Source organism: Leucopleurus acutus (genome assembly GCF_964270905.1).
Source record: "Leucopleurus acutus genome assembly, chromosome: 3".
Lineage (NCBI taxonomy): Eukaryota > Metazoa > Chordata > Mammalia > Artiodactyla > Delphinidae > Leucopleurus > Leucopleurus acutus.
In genome coordinates this window covers 50066689-50081558 of record NC_139145.1, presented here as the reverse complement: position 1 = coordinate 50081558, position 14870 = coordinate 50066689, and the positions used below count along the sequence as shown (strand labels likewise).

At 56.1% G+C, this 14870-nt stretch overlaps 1 protein-coding gene across 1 annotated transcript in view; it reads right to left on the bottom strand.

Moving 5' to 3' along the window:
* The window catches only part of CSF1R (colony stimulating factor 1 receptor), a gene marked incomplete at its 5' end in the record, with an annotated part of 30098 nt that overhangs the window by 1872 nt on the left and 13356 nt on the right, over positions 1-14870 (bottom strand). Inside the window, 13 exons of the mRNA XM_082835470.1 lie at positions 7-106; positions 731-842; positions 922-1044; positions 1714-1811; positions 1901-1992; positions 4033-4195; positions 4881-4991; positions 5474-5578; positions 5694-5820; positions 11142-11257; positions 12933-13120; positions 13216-13336; positions 13488-13603. Coding sequence (XP_082691596.1) covers positions 7-106; positions 731-842; positions 922-1044; positions 1714-1811; positions 1901-1992; positions 4033-4195; positions 4881-4991; positions 5474-5578; positions 5694-5820; positions 11142-11257; positions 12933-13120; positions 13216-13336; positions 13488-13603 — 1572 coding nt within the window. The remainder of the gene's footprint in view (positions 1-6; positions 107-730; positions 843-921; positions 1045-1713; positions 1812-1900; positions 1993-4032; positions 4196-4880; positions 4992-5473; positions 5579-5693; positions 5821-11141; positions 11258-12932; positions 13121-13215; positions 13337-13487; positions 13604-14870) is intronic.

The window sequence follows — 14870 nt, the reverse complement described above, 5'->3', positions numbered from 1 at the left end:
ACTTACATGTTCTTTGGGGCAAACGCAGGCTGGGCCATTTGGTATCCGTCCTTCACCAGTTTATAGAACTTGCTGTTCACCAGGATGCCAGGGTAGGGGTTCAGGCCTGCAAAGGACAGGATCATGGAAAAGACCATATTCAGTGCTCACCGTCACCTTCCCCCACACATCTTGGCAGGGCTGGCTGTGCAGGGTCCCAGCTGGACTGCGATAATAAAACAGCAGCTCCGCTTAACAAGTGTTTACTATATGCCGGGCACTGCAAACGGCTTAGGCTTCTAGGACGTTGAAAGTCTTCAGCCAGGCCTCATCACACCCACAAAATCCCAGCACAATCTTTGGAATAAGAGCTTGGTAGAGGAGTACATTGAAGGGCTTAGCCCAACTTCCTGTGCCTAGTGCTCCAGAAGTGGGAGCTGTATCTTCAAAGACATGCACGTTTCAGAGAGTGAGGGCAAACAGCATTCTAGGAAACAGCAACTGCACAAGCAGACAGGTGAGGACACCGCCTGGAGGGAGTGCCTGTCGAGGTAGAGGGTGTGCCTTGCCCACTCCGGAGCTGCAACGCTTGGTTTTAAGATACTTCGCCCATCCCTGCACTCTTAGCAGCCCTTGCTCTGCCCTGACCACCAAGTGTCCTGGACTAGCATCCTCCACGAGGTGTAGGACACCGTGGGTAACCAAGCACCAGTCAGCCCCACGCTGAGCCTGCACTGCGCCAGCGGCTTACCGAGTGAGAAGATCTCCCAGAGGAGGATGCCGTAGGACCAGACGTCGCTCTGAACTGTGTAGACGCAGTCGAAGATGCTCTCTGGGGCCATCCACTTCACGGGCAGGCGGGCCTGGCACAGCAGACCCCAGTCACCTTGCACCTTGGGTCACCACCCCTCCCCGGCCTGGCCCAGCCCTCCCAGCACTCACGTTGCCCTTGACGATGTAGTTGGAGTCATTCATGATGTCCCGAGCCAGACCAAAGTCCCCAATCTTGGCCACATGGCCACTGGTCAGCAGCACGTTTCTGGCTGCCACGTCCCGGTGGATGCACTGAGGGAAAGCACTGTAGGGTTAGTCTTGACCCCCCCACTACCTGAGCCCAAGGTGCAGGAGGAACAGCCAGGACCCCACCCAGAAGGCTTGTGGTCCTCCTCGAGGAAGTGGGCATCAGTTTTGGTCCTGTACCCTGGATCCTGTCCCTACCTTCTACCAAGACCCAGGTCTAGGAAAATTTAATGTGGGCATACAGTCAGTGTTGAGAAACCATCATGACTCTGGCCCTGCGTGGCAGGAGCTGCCTCAGAGCTAGATGGTCTGCACGGGCCCAGGAGCAGTGAGCCCTGGGGCTCCTAACAGGAGCAGGAGCTGCCACCCTCAGGGCCCTGCCGTTCCAGGCCCTTCCCTAAACATCTGCACACATTGTAACCCAATTCCACCTTCATGCCATTCTACAATTGTGCCCGTTTCTATAGGTGTAGAAACCTAGGCTCAGAGAGGTTCAGCAGTTGCTCAAAGCCACACAGCAAGCGGCAGAGCCAGCATTCAGGCTCTAGACTCCCAGGCCTGTGATGTAAGGAGGACGGCCCCCTTCACACACTCCCTTTTCTCCCCCTTGTCCTCACCCATCCAGCCTCACGGGGTGTTGGCTGCCCCTGCCACCCCCCCCGCCCCCCACACCCCGGGTGACCACACATCATAGGGACCTGTTTTCTGACTCACGTTCTTGGAAGCGAGGAATGCCATGCCCTGGGCCACCTGGCTGGAAAAGTGGAGCAGGTCACGCAGCTCCAGCAGCCGCCCGTTCTCCTTGTCCAGGTCTGGTGTGGGGAGAGGCGTCAGGGCGGCCTCCCCACCTCAACCCAAGCAGCCCCTCTCGTCTCCCTCAGCCCTGATACCTCCTCCGCACCTTGCTCAGAGAATGAATCATTTGATGAAGAAGTGGAGACGGGCCTCATCTCCACATAGGTGTCCACACCCTGGCTGGAGAAGCCGCTGTCCCTGCATAGGAGAGGGGACCGCGGGCTGGTCAGTGCCTGTCACTGCACTGCCCAGCTCAGGCCTCTCCCAGCCACTCAGCAGAGAAAGGAAGGGACCTCAGGGTCAACTTGAACTTCCCTTTCTGACACCTCCTTTGATCAGTGACCTCTGCTTGGCCATCCAGTGAGGGAGCTTACAACCTGTTCTCTCTTTGGGCAGCTCTACCTGTTAGAAAGTTCTCCACCGTTCCTAATGTTAATCTGCCCCCGGGCTATTCCTCCTCCTGGTCCTCGCTCTGCCCTCCAGAAGCATCTCCCTCTTCTCTGGAACAGCCCAGCAGGGCTTCCAGCATATTCCAGGGCCCCTTCTTTGAGGCCTCTTGTCTACATCACGGCTCTCCCTTCTGGCTGCACATTAAAATCACCCAGGGAGTTCCAGATACTCAGACCATCAAACCAAAGACTTCAGAAACTCTAGGGGTAAAACCCAGTCATTCCCACTTACACATTAATCCAGGCAACTCCCGTGTGTAGCCAGAGTTGAGGACTGGTCTAGAGCAGTGCTTCTTAAACTTATCCACGTGCATGTGAATCACCTGGGGAATCTTATTTAAATGCAGATTCTGACTCCGCAGGTTTGGGTAGGCCTGAGATTGTACATTCCTAGCAGCTCTCAGAAGCCTGTGAGCCTGTGCTTCGGGTGGCTGTTCAGGTTGAGAAGCACTGCTCCACATTGAATAGCCACCACTGCGTCTAATATTCCAACCAGATAGGAGTCAGGACCTCTCAGCTGCTCCCTCGGTGATACAGCTGTGCACCTTGACGATGTCCTTACTCTCGTGTTCCCAGAAAAACAACCTAGTGCTTTATTTATGGTTTGACCATTAAACTATCCACTCCCTTGGTCTAGAAAGTGTACTTCTATTAATGTAGCCTGCGATCTCATTAGTAGGACTGGTTCACATGCCGTTTGCCCTTGAAATCACCCGACTCGGAATCCTTTCCCCATCTGTAGATTTAAAGATGGAAGCTAATACTTGACTTCAGTTCTCATTTTGAGTTGCTCTGGCCTGAGTTTCCAGCCTGCTGAGGCCCAGCGTGAGCCACCCACTCAAAAGGGTGTCAGAAAATCAGAGAAAATCCTGCCAGCCCCCATACTCGAGGTCACTGGGTGGAGTGAAATGGCCTCCTTCCCCTTTTGCCTCCCCTGGTTTGGTAGCTGACGTTGGTAGGATAGGAGCCCAGTGTATATATACCCTTGTTCTGACCCAGCAGCCTGGCCCTGAAGCCTCACAAGCCCCGAGTCCAAGACTCCCAGGAGATCAGTGTAGCTCAGGTGAGCACTGGACAAGGAGTCAACAGAGCAGAATCCAGCCAGGCTCCGCCTCTGCCCTTGACTCATGTGTAACACAAAGCCCACTTCCTTTCTCTGGTTCCCCAATGTGGCTCTGTCCATCTGCCTCTGGGTGGCTTCCAGGAATCACAGCATTACAGAAGGAGAGAGCAGAGAGACCCTGAGGGGTTCAACCCCTGATGGCTGGCTGGGGAAGCCGAGGCCCAAGTGGACCAGGGACCTGGCCACAGCTATGCTGTTTTGCCCCTGCTCATTCAACGCCCGAAAGACTCTATCCCACTTCTGCATGGCTACTCAAAAGTGGAATGGGTGCCCTCCAGCCCCCGACAGCACATGCTATGGGAGAAACAGGGCCATTATCCCCAAGATTTGCCCATCGCTGGCGAGGGCCCCGGACGGATCTTGGTTGATCTTTTACGTATGATAAGATAATGATCTCATTAATGCCCATCTCCACCAGACGATGAGCGGCCCATCTTTGCCCTCAATACTCCCAGAACATAGTAGGGGCTCAAATATTTGTTGGATGATGGGAATAAATAGGAGGAAAACTGAGTTGCCCACATAATATGGGTGGCTACTCCGCACAGCACAAACGGGAAGGTGAGGGCCACGCAAGCCACCCAACCCGGAGCTGACTTCGGGGACAGACATGGGGGCCCCACCTCCCAGTCCTGGCCTCCTTCCTGTCTTTCACCAGGATACTACCTGCGGATGTATTTCTTTTCCAAGTGGATGTTCTTGTAGCCGGTGCCTGCCTTGGGGTCCTGGCCTGGATTCAGGCTGGGTCCCAGCATGGCCTCAGCCTTCCTTCGCAGAAAGTTGAGCAGGTCGCCATAGCAGCAGTACTCAGTGATGACCAGGACAGGGCCTAGAGCAGCCAAGAGTGGGGTCAGTGCACCCCTAACACACCACCCCATGTGGACAGGAACATGGGGCGGGGGCAATAAGAACCTGGACTGGAACTCAGGAGCCCCGGGTTCTAATCCTGCCTGTCTATAAGCAGCCCTCCCTGCTTTCTGGGTGACTTCAGTGACCCAACTGTCTAAAGCAGAGGAACCTCCAAAAAACTGTAGCTGAATAATTCTTTCTTCGAAGGAAATCTATGACAGTTCCACACAAGTCAAAGCTGCTGTAGGAGAAGAGACTGGAGCGGACTGAGAGTCCCAACAGGCCCTGGGGCACTTCTGTGGGCCCTGTGGTGAGTGTCCAAGCCTCTTTGAGTGGGGGCTTCCTAAAAGGTAGATTTGAAGGGCTTCACTCCAGACCCATAGCGTCAGACTCCCTGGAGCAGGGCCCAGGCATCTGCGCTCTTTTCTCCTTTTCCAGGTGACTCTGATGCCCACCCATGTCTGAGAGCCACTGATCAGATCTCACAGAACTGCCTGTCATCCATAAGCAGCTTCTGACCAGCCCAGGCATCTGGCCTAGGAATTCAAGGGTTGCTGAGACAGGGATCCCGCCTTCACTTTGTGGAGACGGGAAGGGGAGGATGGAGTGAGGTAGCCCTGGGACCCTCAGACACCCAAGAGGCCCCCCCACGATGGGCCCCTTACCTCCGTGGGTACAGGCTCCCAGGAGGTTGACTATGTTCTCGTGCTGGCCCAGGTGGCTCATGATCTTCAGTTCCGACATGAGGGCCTCCTTCTCGTCAGCGTGAGCCGTGGCTGGGAGGTGGGGCCACAGGTCCCACAGACAGAGAAAGGGCAGGACGTGGAGAGCCGTGCACACAGACGCCCAGGGGAGCAAAGCAGAGGGGACCCAGAGCCCCAAAGCAATCAAGCCGAAAGAGGCAGGAGAAATGAGGACACACGATGGGCGTTACGGGGAGAGAGAGAGGAGAGATGGCCCGTCACTGAGCTGATTGTGGGTGGCAGGAGACCAACCTGTGGCCAGGCCATAGGCCAGGACGGCCTCTGTGCACCTGAGCCCCTTCGAGGCTCGGGCAGAAGCCCTTCCACACCCAGGAGTTAGAGGGAGCCGGGAGCTCACAAAGGAAGCCGAGAGTCCTCACCCCCGATCCCAGGCTCTGTTCCACAGGCCCTGACAGGCCGAAAATGTGGGTGATGCCCTTGTGACGACAGAACAGACCCTCCCTTGGCAGATACCACCTCCTACCCGCTGCCCCAAAGCTGCTTCCCGCACTCACACTTCAGCATCTTCACAGCCACCTTCAGAACAGCATCTTCCTTGCCCAGACCAAAGGCCGTGGCCTCCACCACCTTCCCAAAGGCACCTGCTCCAAGGGTTTTACCTGCCACACACAAAGCCTGCTTAGGTCCCGGGGCACCTAAGGGCCCACAGGCTCCCTGCCACCCACGCTGGCCCTGTGACAGGAGGGCGTGTTGGGTGCTGAGACCCCGGCTCACCAAACTGCAGGTTGTTCCGGGGGAACTCCCACTTCTCGTTGTAGGGCAGCTGGGTTGGGTCAATGAAGGTGTAGCTGTTGCCCCCGTAGCTCTCAATGATCTTCCAGCGCACCTGGTACTTAGGCTTCTGCAGAGGGAGAGGGAGGAGGCATGGGTCAGCTGGGCCTGGCAGGTGGGTCTTGGACATCATCCCGACCCGGGAGGACAGGGGCTGGGCAGTCCCACCGCACAGCGGGAGGAGGTCGGTGTGGCCTGCGACGTGGTGAGAGGGGCTGTGTCATCTCATGCCCATGGCACCGAGAGCCCCGTCCCTGCCTGGCTTGGCCTTACCATGGGACCGTCCATTCTCCAAGCCTCAGTTTCCCTACCTGTGTATTGAAAGATTTGGACAGGACCACCTCTGAGGGTTTTGACAGCTCTGGTAAGGTAGTAATTCCTGAGCCAGGAGGGAGGGTGGAACTGTAGATCCATCCATCCATCCTCCCATCCAATTATTACTTGTTTGTTTTATTTTCACTTGTGGTAAGAACAAAATTTACCATCCCAACCAGTTTTGAGTATACCGTTCAGTAGTGTTATAGACAGTCCCACTGTTGTGCAACCAACCTCCAGAACTCTTTTCATCTTGAAAAGCTGCAAGTCTGTACTCACTAAACAACAACTCCCTGTTGCCCCCTCCCTCGAGCCCCCAGCCACTTATCTCATGCATCTGACTGTTCCAGGTACCTTATTTAACTGGAATCATGCGGGATCTGTCCCTTTGTAACTGGCTTATCTCACTTAGCGTGATGTCTTCAAGGCTCATCCATGTTGTTGCCTATGTCAGCATTTCCTTCCTTTTTAAGGCTGAATATTATTCCCATCCAAATATTTCACCGAGTACCTATTTGTTTCAGGCATCGCTGATTCAGAGTTTGACAAAACAAGAGTCCCTGTCCCCTGGAGTTTGCATTCTAGTTGCTAAGAGGGACAATCAACTCAGATACATATGTAGGAAATTTTTGAATAGCGCTATGGAGATAAGAAAGCAAAGTAATAGGACAGAGAGCACCGGGGACAACTGAACACAAGTCAGGGAGGGCCCCTGAGGAGGCGAGAGGGAGCTGGCCATGTGAGCAGCAGGGGAAGCACTTCGCGGGTGCAGGGAGTGGAGGCCTGGGGGTGGGAAAGGTCTGGGCGAGTCTAAGGGACTGGAAGGTGCCGTGTGGCTGGAGGGGAGCGGGGGGCGGTTCTGGAGGCAGGAAAGACTTGAGGGCTGCAATCAGCAAGTGAGTTCTCTAAGCGCAAGGTGAACCCTTTGAGGCTCGATGCAGGCGAGCGATGCATCCGACTCTACATTGCTCAAGGACCAACAGAGAGAGACCCCACGTACAAGACAGCGGGCGTCTGGAGGACCTGCATTCCCCTCAGGCTCTCCACGCTGTTCCAACCAGCCAGCTGGCGGCAGAGCGTAAGCGGAGGAGGAGTGGCTGCCTCTCTCTTTCCTGCCCCTGGTGGCAGCTGCATGGGGGCATCATGCCAGGGGTACCCATGAGAAGTGCTGATGGCAGACAGAGTTTAGGTGGAAAGTGGAAGCTGGGCTGGGGCGGTGGAGGACACCGAGGCCTCGGGTCAGCAGTCCAGCTCTCTTTCCGGTCAGTTGTGGGGGACTGACCAGGGACCAGCTGGGCTGTGCTTAGCAGCTGAGCTCCTACATGGGGCACCCAACTCGGGCAGGGGGAGCTAAAGTGGGTGCTGGGGAGGAGGGTGACAAATCTCACCAGGTTAAGGGAAAAGACTCCAGAGAGCCATAGGGAAGGACTTCCAGATGATAGTTCGGGGGGAAAGACTGCAGTTAGACATGAGGAAGAATTTCCAGGTCCTGATTCAGGACGAGAGACTAGCGGTGAACCTAAGGACATCCATGTTACAGTTTCAGCAGATAGTCTGAAACGGGACAGGAAGAGGACTTCCGGAGTGTCAGAGGATTCAAACCCTGTGTGTGGGTGCCTTCCCAACACAAAGGATGGACACAGAACCGGGAGGGATTCCTTGACCTTGCCTGGCCACTTCCATCTCCAGGAGCCACTGTGATGACGGCTGGTTTTTCCCCCCCTGCCACTTCTCCTTCCTCTGGCCCCGCAGCTGGGCCTGAGTCAGCCCCTCCCCAGCCCACCGCGAGCTGGCTCTCTGGCTGGAACTTCAGCTCTCTCTCTGAATCCCAGACCTGATACCTGGAGGACGACGCAGCTCTCCCACGCCTGCCTCAGGCATCCCCACCCCTCTTCCTGGAAAGCAGACACTAGCTCTGCTTAGCCTCTGCTATCCCTAGACAGGGCTCCTGTGTAACTCCCGGGGGCTTCTACCCAGAGGGGCCTCTCCTCTGAAGGAGGACCCTAATGGGGAGGCCAGGATGGGCAGCCTCGGAGTATAATGCTATCAGTGAGCGCCTCCCGAGCACTTCCTGTGAGTGGGCGCTGGGCTCCACACTCAACGTGCGTCATCTCACTTAATGCTCACAACAGGCCCAGGCCACTTCCCCTTGGTGACCGAGGTAGGCATGGAATCATCAAAGTCCCCACAGCTCCCCATCCAGGCCTGCTGTTTTGGGTGGGCGGATGTTTTCTGTCTCAGGAAGGGGGAGATCTGAACAGTTTCCACTGGAAATCTTGGGGACCCTCCTGTGCTTCCCCCACACACCTCCCAATCCCCAGAGCTCAGTTCCAACCCCCAGAATTCCAGCCTCTCCAGTGGCTTCCCCATCTCCTTCGGTCCTCCCCATCACCATCATCCTTTCTTCCCCATGTCCTTCCTCCTTCCAGCCTGCTGACTCCTGCCCTTTTCTCTCCCCCCTTGGCCCCCCTTGTGGTCTCTCTGGGGGCCAGAAAGGCGATGAGTCAGCCCTGAGACAGAAGCAACCCTTCCCTCAAGCGGGGCCACCCCTCCCCTCAGGCCTGAGTAGTGAGGACAAGCCAGGCTGAGTCCCCAGTGAAGGGACAAGACTCAGAACCCTGTGGAGCAAAGCAGAGGACACTTGGACAACAAGCCCTGAGGCAGGGCATGGTCATCTTGACCCCTGGGATGCCCTCCTTCTCTTGGCCTTGAGTCAGCTCATGGGCCAGTTCAGTTTCTTAAATGGGATAAGAGGCGACTGGAGTACATGTTCCAAAAATGGTCCCGTGAAGAGAACGTAAGGTGTCCCCAAACCACGGCTGGCCAAGGGGGCTGGGCGGCCCAAGGCAGAAAGGGCTGGAGGGGAACTGGGCCCTTCTCTAGAATCTCTGCAGGGCTGAGGAGGCAGCTCTGTGGGGACGGAGAGGCTGTTTTCAGCTCCATATAAGGAAGAACTTTGCAACAGAGCTGCGCAGAGAAGGAATGGGAAGCCACAACAATGAGTGAAGTCCTGTCCCCGGAGGCGGGTGGAGTTGGATGGATCTGGGTCTGAATCCCGCCTTGCCAGGCTCTAGGACTCCAGGAAAATTGGTGTCTCTAAGCCTCTGTCTCTCCATCTGTGAAATGGTGTTGATAATGGCAGCCCCCGCACCCGACTGTGCTGAAGGTTCAGCGAGGTGACGGCGTGTAGAGGGCTGAGCAGGGTGGTGGGCACGCACAGCGCTCTGAATGGATGCTGCACACCCTGGACCCAGGAGGAAGTTGGCTGGGGAACTCAAGATAGCTCATGCATCTTGGGATTGGAGGGCTGTCTGAGGTTGGGCCCATCCAAGATTCAGACCCAGATCCGTGCAACTCCCAACCCTTGGCTCTTAAACTAGACAATCAGACTCTTGGCATGTCATGGGAGGATCCTGGCTGTAAAGGTCACCCACCCCACCATGAACAGGTGGGGAAAATGAGGCCCAGAGCGGGCAGTCCACCCGCCAAGGTTGCATGAAGCCCAAACAGGGCAGTCACCCAGCCATGGTCTCATGGCAAACCAGCGTCCGAGCAGGACCCAGATCCCTGAAGACTTGACCTGGGGCCCTGGATTCTGCGCTCAGAGCTGCCTCCTCGTGCTGTGTGCTGACATAAGCGCCGGGCACCCCGTGGGCCCCTGGGGCACCCCCCACATACCACCTACCTATCTACTCCAAGTCCTCTACTCACACTAAAACCCACAAGGCAGGTGTGGGGAACAGAAGGCAGCAGAGGAGCCCACAAGGTGGGTTATTCACCCCTAACTCACCTCACTCCCTTGTTCACACCTGCTGAACCTACAGGATGGGGTCCAACCCCTCAGACCCCCAACCTGTCCCCACCTGGGTCCTCTTCCAGGCATCAGTATTTCCGGAACTCACCTTGGTCTTCCTCCCACCTGCCTCTTTTTACACAGCGCCCTCTCCCCCAGAGACATCCTTTCCCTGAATCTCATCTCCCCCTGGCTGCCTGCCCCGTTCTCCAAGACGTGTCCCACCCACGCCAAGCCACCTCCTCCAAGCAGACTCCCTTCCCTGCCAGCCAGAAAAGATCCCTCCACTTCTGGCCTCCCAGAGCCTTCTGGCCTGGCCCTCTCAGTGCCTGACTGCACCAGAAGTAGTCTTTTATGTAGGGAGGCAGTGAGGCTAAGTGGTGGAGGCCACAGGCTCTGGGGTGCAAGGCAACTGGGACTCTTGGGCGGGTCCTTCAACCTTGCTGAGCCTGCTTCCTTACTGTAAAATGCTGACTGCTCTAGTCCCTGCCTCTAGATTGTTTTGAGGGTAAAATAAGGTGATTCCATGCGTTTACAAAATGGCTTTTAAAAAACCAGCCTCTGCCATTGACCGGCTGTAGACTAGGGCAACTGTCTCAACCTCCCAGAACCTCAGCTTCCAACTCTGTAAAATGGGGTAGTGATACTACCCACATGCCATAGTTGTTGAGGTCAGTAAATGAGGGGATGTAGGTAACATGCTTCATAACAATGCCCCTAAAATCACCATCACTGACTGAGCACTCAGAGCGACAGGCAGTGCACTAAACGTCAACGTGCAAGTAACGGCAGACTTGACTAATAATCATATTAAATAATGACGAGGACGATGATGGTCAGGCCTTCCCCTCCACTAACTTACCTGCCACCTGACAGAGACACAGGCCTGGCCCCATGATACCCTCTCTGTGTCCCTGGAAGCCCCCAGCTGGGACAAGTTCCCATGTTCATGCTCTCCCCAACGGCCACGGCTCTCCCCGTAGCGTCTCTCCCTCTGTGATCCACGCCCTCACTTCCGTGGCTATTCGATTAGCAACCGTCTAGCTCACTAGACAGAGACTTCTACGAGGGCAAAACCTCAGAGGCTCCGAGTCTTGGCTCACCCAGCCACTGACACTGGCATACAGCAGGCGCCCATTAAAGAGCTGTTGGTTCAATGACTGGCTGACAGGTGAATTCGTATTCACAGGGGCTGAAGGGTGGATCCACACAGCCTGGGGGCACTGCCCCAGGGTCTGGCTCACTCGGGTGCCTGGCCGCCCCCCAGCCCTGCCCAGGCTCACCTGCTTGTACTTGTACAAAAGCAACAGGAGTAGCAGCAGCAGCAAGGCCATGACGGACATGCAGGCCACCAGCACCGGCGTGAAGAGGGGCTCGTCAAGGGGCTGCGTGTAGGCTCCTGGAAAGGGTGGGGCAGAGGAGTGAGCAGCAGAAGGGGCCTTTGAGACCCCCTGCTCCCCACTGGAACAGGCCAGTTGCCTGGAACTCAGTAGGTGCCCACTAAATTCTTATGGACTGAACGAGGAGTCCTCTCAGCGGGAAGCCCGTAGGCCCTCCCCCAGCCGGGGGCAGGGAGGACCACCTCTCTAGCACTGCTCGTGACCAGCTCCAAACCCTGCCCAGACTCGCAGCCTCTGTGACCAGCGGAGCCCCTCAGGTCACACAGCCCACCCACTGCCCGTGCAAGGAGCCTCTGCAGCAGCCTGGCCTGGGGCTCAGCCATGACTTGCACACTCCCCCAGCGTGGAGACTTCCCACCTACACCTCCGGCCAGCTCGGATGGAAAGACCTTCCAGAGGTTAGACTGAAATCTGCCTCCCCAGCATTTCCCTGCAGCTTCCCCGAGTGCCCTTTGGGACCACACAGCCCTTCTGGGAGTCTGAAAGCCAGGTTCATGGACCCGGGGTCTCCTCTTCCCAGATCAACAGCCCTAGTTCCCTTCATGTGTTTGGAAGGACATAATTTCCACCTCCTGGCCCAGGTCAGCAGCATGAGTCTGAGGCCCAGCCTCACCTCTGCCACTTGGGAGGTGTGACAGTGACCCTGTGACTTCTCTCTAAGCCTCAGGTTCATCGTGCCCCAGGGGGGAAGGAAGACCGTACTAACCTCCTAGGGGTGGGCAAGTTCGTTGAAATAATGCCTGTAAAGGGCTTAGCATGATGCCCGGCACAGTGTAAGCCTTCAATAAAATGTTGGCTTTATTATTTGTAATATACGACCACCAGCTGCAAGACAGAGCCGCCAAGGCAGCGGCATGTGGAATCGGGCCTCAGCCCCACTTGCTCCAAGGCCAGCAGCTGGGGCACCTGCGGGCCCCCTGTGAGCCAGGCAGAGGCTCCCACTCTGTCCTCTCTGGGCCTGGCACACAGTGGGTGCTGAATCTGCTTTTTAGAGGCCTGAGGGCTCTGTGGGCCTGTGCAGCCTTGGGCCTCTCAGAATCAGAGAACTAACCCACATGCAGCCTTTGTGCAACGCAGAGAAAGATGCCTCTTCCTCTAGACGGCTGATGCAGCTGCGTTAGTGACCCCCGCCCTGGACAGTGGCCCTGAATGGATAGGACTGTGTCTCTGGCAGGAAGGGAATCTGGGAGGGATGGAGAAGGCCGTCAAGGCCGGCCCTGGGATTGGGGGAGGGGGTGAGGGGACTGTTCGTTTGTCGCCTGCTCACATCACCAGACTAAGCTCCGGGGAGGCACTGCTCCCTGCACAAAGTGAGTCCCAAATACACACTTATGAACTAATGAGTCAGTTCAAGTGCAGGAATATGAGGAGAGGGGCCAGATAAGGCTGTGGCTGCTTCAGGCTGCTTTCTCTCTGGATCTCACGTCTGCATCCCCTCTGCCCTTCTCCCCACTACTTCCAGCCCCACGGGTTCTAGACTCCCCCATCTCGCCACTTCAGGAGAGCTTTGGTCGGGAGGGGCCCTGGAGTCACACGCAGAGAGCTAGAACTCGGTACGGCTGGGATCTGCTTGGCACTGGAACTCTGGCCCTTGGTTCCCAGGGGTGGGGCTGTGGGGCAGTTTCCTGGGCCCCCTTCCCATCTTGGCCTGGAGCAGGCGGGTCAAAGGCTCACCTACAGAGACAGGCCCGAAGGCCTGGGAGCTGTTCCCCAGGCTGTTGTAGGCCCTGCACTCGTACGTCCTGTTGTGTTCCAAGGTCCCAGTGGCCAGCAGGCTCTGGACGGTCACCTTGTGGAAGGGCTTTTGGCTCAGGACCTCAGGGTTCGGGTCGTCCAGGACCAGCACTTGGGTCTTATCACATCTGGGAAGAACAGAATGTGGCTCAGAGTTTCAGGGTGCCCGGCCCCTGCCCCAGCCCCTGCGCCCAGGTGAGGAAGACAACCAGAGCCCGCTTACCTGTTCGTGTGGCCCCTGCACTGCACCCACGTCACATTGGGCTGGGGGTACCCTGAGGCTTCACAGAGCAGGGTTTTAGAGCCGTTGATGAGGGTCCACGTGACCTCTACCTCTGGGGGGTCTGAGGTAGAGGGAGGGGCAAAGGAGGGAGGAGTCAGCCCCAGAGGCCCGCCTCCTGGCTTAACCACCCGACACTGAGTCTTCTCTCCCCCAGCCCAGCCATCCCGGCAGCCTCAGGAACCCCATGTCCCCAGCCCCACTCCATCACTCACATAGAAGGGTGAGTTCAAAGGTCAGGGTCTCCTCGCCTCTGGCATTTCTGGCCTGGAAGGAGTAGTGGCCGGCCTCGAAGGGCTTCAGGCGAAGCAGGGTGAGGGTGGAGGTGTACCTGCATGAGAGGAGCAGGCCATCTGGGGTGAGGACAGTGGGCTCAGACAACCACCTTATAAGGGATTTATTTTTGGTAAAGTGTCCGGGGCACAAAGGCCTTCAAGTACCCAGTCTGAGTGCCCGAGACACGCAAAAACCCCCAACCCGCTTCCCTTAATTGCTTCTTTCATCCGTAAAGCGCTTTTGTTCTGAGGTTTAGTAGACGTGATGTCTGTAAAATGCCAACACTGGGAGGCACATCACAGGCCCCAGTGAATGTACCTACTCTCACCACCATCACTGGGCTAAACAATCCTTGCTGAAGACGCCAGCACCCAGGTCAGCTTCCATCCCTAAAGCGCCAACCCTGCCAAGAGGGGCCTTGAGAGGGGAGAGAGGCAGGATGTAGCCGTGGGCTCCAGAGAACAGGGCTCAAGCCCTAATGTTGCCATTTCCTAGCTGTGTGACCTTAGACAAGTACTTAACCTCTCTGATCCTTTGCTTCCTTTTCTGTACGGGTGACACTTACAGTAATTAATCCACACACTCAACCTAAGGACTAAAGGGATATGTATTCAGAGTGCCTGATAGAGTGCCTGACTCATTGTAGGCACTTGTCTCTTTACTGGAAAATATCTGCAGCCATTACTAGACTAAACCCCATGGTATTCAGCGAGCAATCCTTGAGATAACTAACATCTCCTTCTTAAACTGAAAGAATTTAACTTTCTGCATGAGTCAAAATCACCATTATGAACACACCTATCACGTGGGCTGTTTGGTGCCCACGCTTATCTGCCCTGTGCTGAATGGCCCCAGATTACTATGTTTGAGGGCATCTCCCTGGTTCCTTTCCACAGTGTCCCTGTTGCTTACAGACCCCTGAAACCTATCCATGGACCAGCCTCCTTCCAGGGGTCTGCAGACTCCAGATTCAGAACTTCTGCTTTAGACGAGGGGAAGCTAGAAATCCTGGCTGGAAAGGACAAGAAGGGAACTGGGAAGAGGAAGATAAGGACAAGGGAACATCCTTGTTGATTCTGATGATCGACAACACAAGAATCCAGGAATCAAAGAGGTTTGGGCTTCTGGAGGTAGGAAGAGAACTCCAGAGAATTTGGGAGTTGGAAGATGTCTAGGGATTATCTAGCCCAGGGATGGCAAACAGGTCTCCTCTCATGAGCCAGTTATGATGGAAATATAGCCTAGAGACTGTGTTGAGAAGGACTCTGAGAGTGCATCTGGCAGGATGGGTTCAAAAATGAATTAGGAAAGGGTTCAAAAAT